The sequence below is a fragment of the Phalaenopsis equestris genome, unplaced genomic scaffold (assembly GCF_001263595.1).
Source record: "Phalaenopsis equestris unplaced genomic scaffold, ASM126359v1 Scaffold000840, whole genome shotgun sequence".
Lineage (NCBI taxonomy): Eukaryota > Viridiplantae > Streptophyta > Magnoliopsida > Asparagales > Orchidaceae > Phalaenopsis > Phalaenopsis equestris.
Window position 1 is genome coordinate 791,611 of NW_018165280.1, and position 1,383 is coordinate 792,993.

The 1,383-nt window shown below is 37.8% G+C and overlaps 2 protein-coding genes across 2 annotated transcripts in view; one reads left to right on the forward strand and one right to left on the reverse strand.

The window, feature by feature from the left end:
• Positions 1-1,199, forward strand: part of LOC110031764 — a 52,888-nt gene extending 51,689 nt beyond the window's left edge. Inside the window, exon 5 of the mRNA XM_020735147.1 lies at positions 924-1,199. The gene's annotated coding sequence lies outside the window, so the exon portion shown is untranslated. The remainder of the gene's footprint in view (positions 1-923) is intronic.
• LOC110031552 (beta-carotene isomerase D27, chloroplastic-like) overlaps positions 652-1,383 on the reverse strand; it is a 10,140-nt gene continuing 9,408 nt past the window's right edge. Inside the window, exons 6-7 of the mRNA XM_020734800.1 lie at positions 907-996; positions 652-825 (exon numbers count right to left, since the gene is read on the reverse strand). Of these exons, the coding sequence (XP_020590459.1) occupies positions 785-825; positions 907-996 (131 nt within the window). The 3' untranslated portion in view covers positions 652-784. The remainder of the gene's footprint in view (positions 826-906; positions 997-1,383) is intronic.

The window sequence follows — 1,383 nt, forward strand, 5'->3', positions numbered from 1 at the left end:
TATATATATATTAAAAGGTGAAATCAATATTTGGTACAGCGGGCGCCAAATATTGATTCCCCCAAAGGGTTGAAAACCTTGGTGTGCTTGCTTCTGATTCGAAGAGCCCGCACCACGAGTTTCGAACCCCCGACCCGAGGGACTTACGCCTGAGGCCGCACCAATTAGCCAGGTTATTCTCGCGCGCGCGCGCACACACACACACACACACAGACACACACACACACACACAGACACACACAGACACACAGACACACAGACACAGACACACACACACACACACACACACACACACACATATTACGTATTTATATATTACGTATTTACACACACACACACACACATATTACGTATTTATATATTACGTATTTACACACACACACACACACATATTACGTATTTATATATTACGTATTTAGAAGTATATGAAAAAGTTATGAGGGGTGCTACCTTTTCTCATGCTCCTCTTAAATCCATCCTAATATCAAAGCCTACATTTGCTCCATGATGGTGGTCATTAAACTAGACCATTCATTCCTTCAGGAAAGATTGAATTATAGAGAGCTGAAGATATGCATATACTCGTAAACATTATATGGTTTTGAATGGGAAATACAAGAAGTAATGTGCCAAATTTTGAGTTTATTGCCGTTAATATAAAACTATAACTAGTTCTTGTAATTCGGTTTACTATATATAGTTTCAGAGAGCTAGGCCAACTGAGGATGACATATTCTCTATGCTTTTGTATAGTTCGGATAACTCTAAATTATGATGGATATCATCAGCTGGAACAATCCACTCCATATGTCTGCTTCGCTATGCCTGCAATGAATTTGAAGTTAATTTAAAGTTAATGCTCGTTGCTGTTTTTAGAAACAGCAATAAATTCTGAGTTGAAATTACATGATTTTTGGTAGCAGGGCTGCTTCAGTGCTGGGTCGTCTGCAGGTGGAGTTTGCCCGAAGACAATTTCACAGCTCTGGTCTTCAAAGTCTGAGTTTGAGGTGAAACATGCAAAGTCAAATTAAGTCTTTTTTATCTGCTGATTTATAATTACTCATCATTTATATTGTTTTAACATCCAAATCACATCATTTCTTTCTGTTGAGGTTATATGTATAAGGCGTTCACTTTATTTTGTGCAATTCTTGGTTTTGTATGGCCAAATAATTTTTCCCTAGCTAGCATCTTCTAAAGGCCACCTTAGTCTGTTTATTGAGATCTGTCTTTCAATCAATAGATCATAGGTTCAAGTCCTGCATATGTGGTGTGCACAATCAAATTTTCCAAATATACATGTGCATGCATGCTTCTACAAAGTCTTAATCCCACTATGTGGGGTTGGCTACATGAATCCTTTTTCTCCATTGGGTTCTTTTT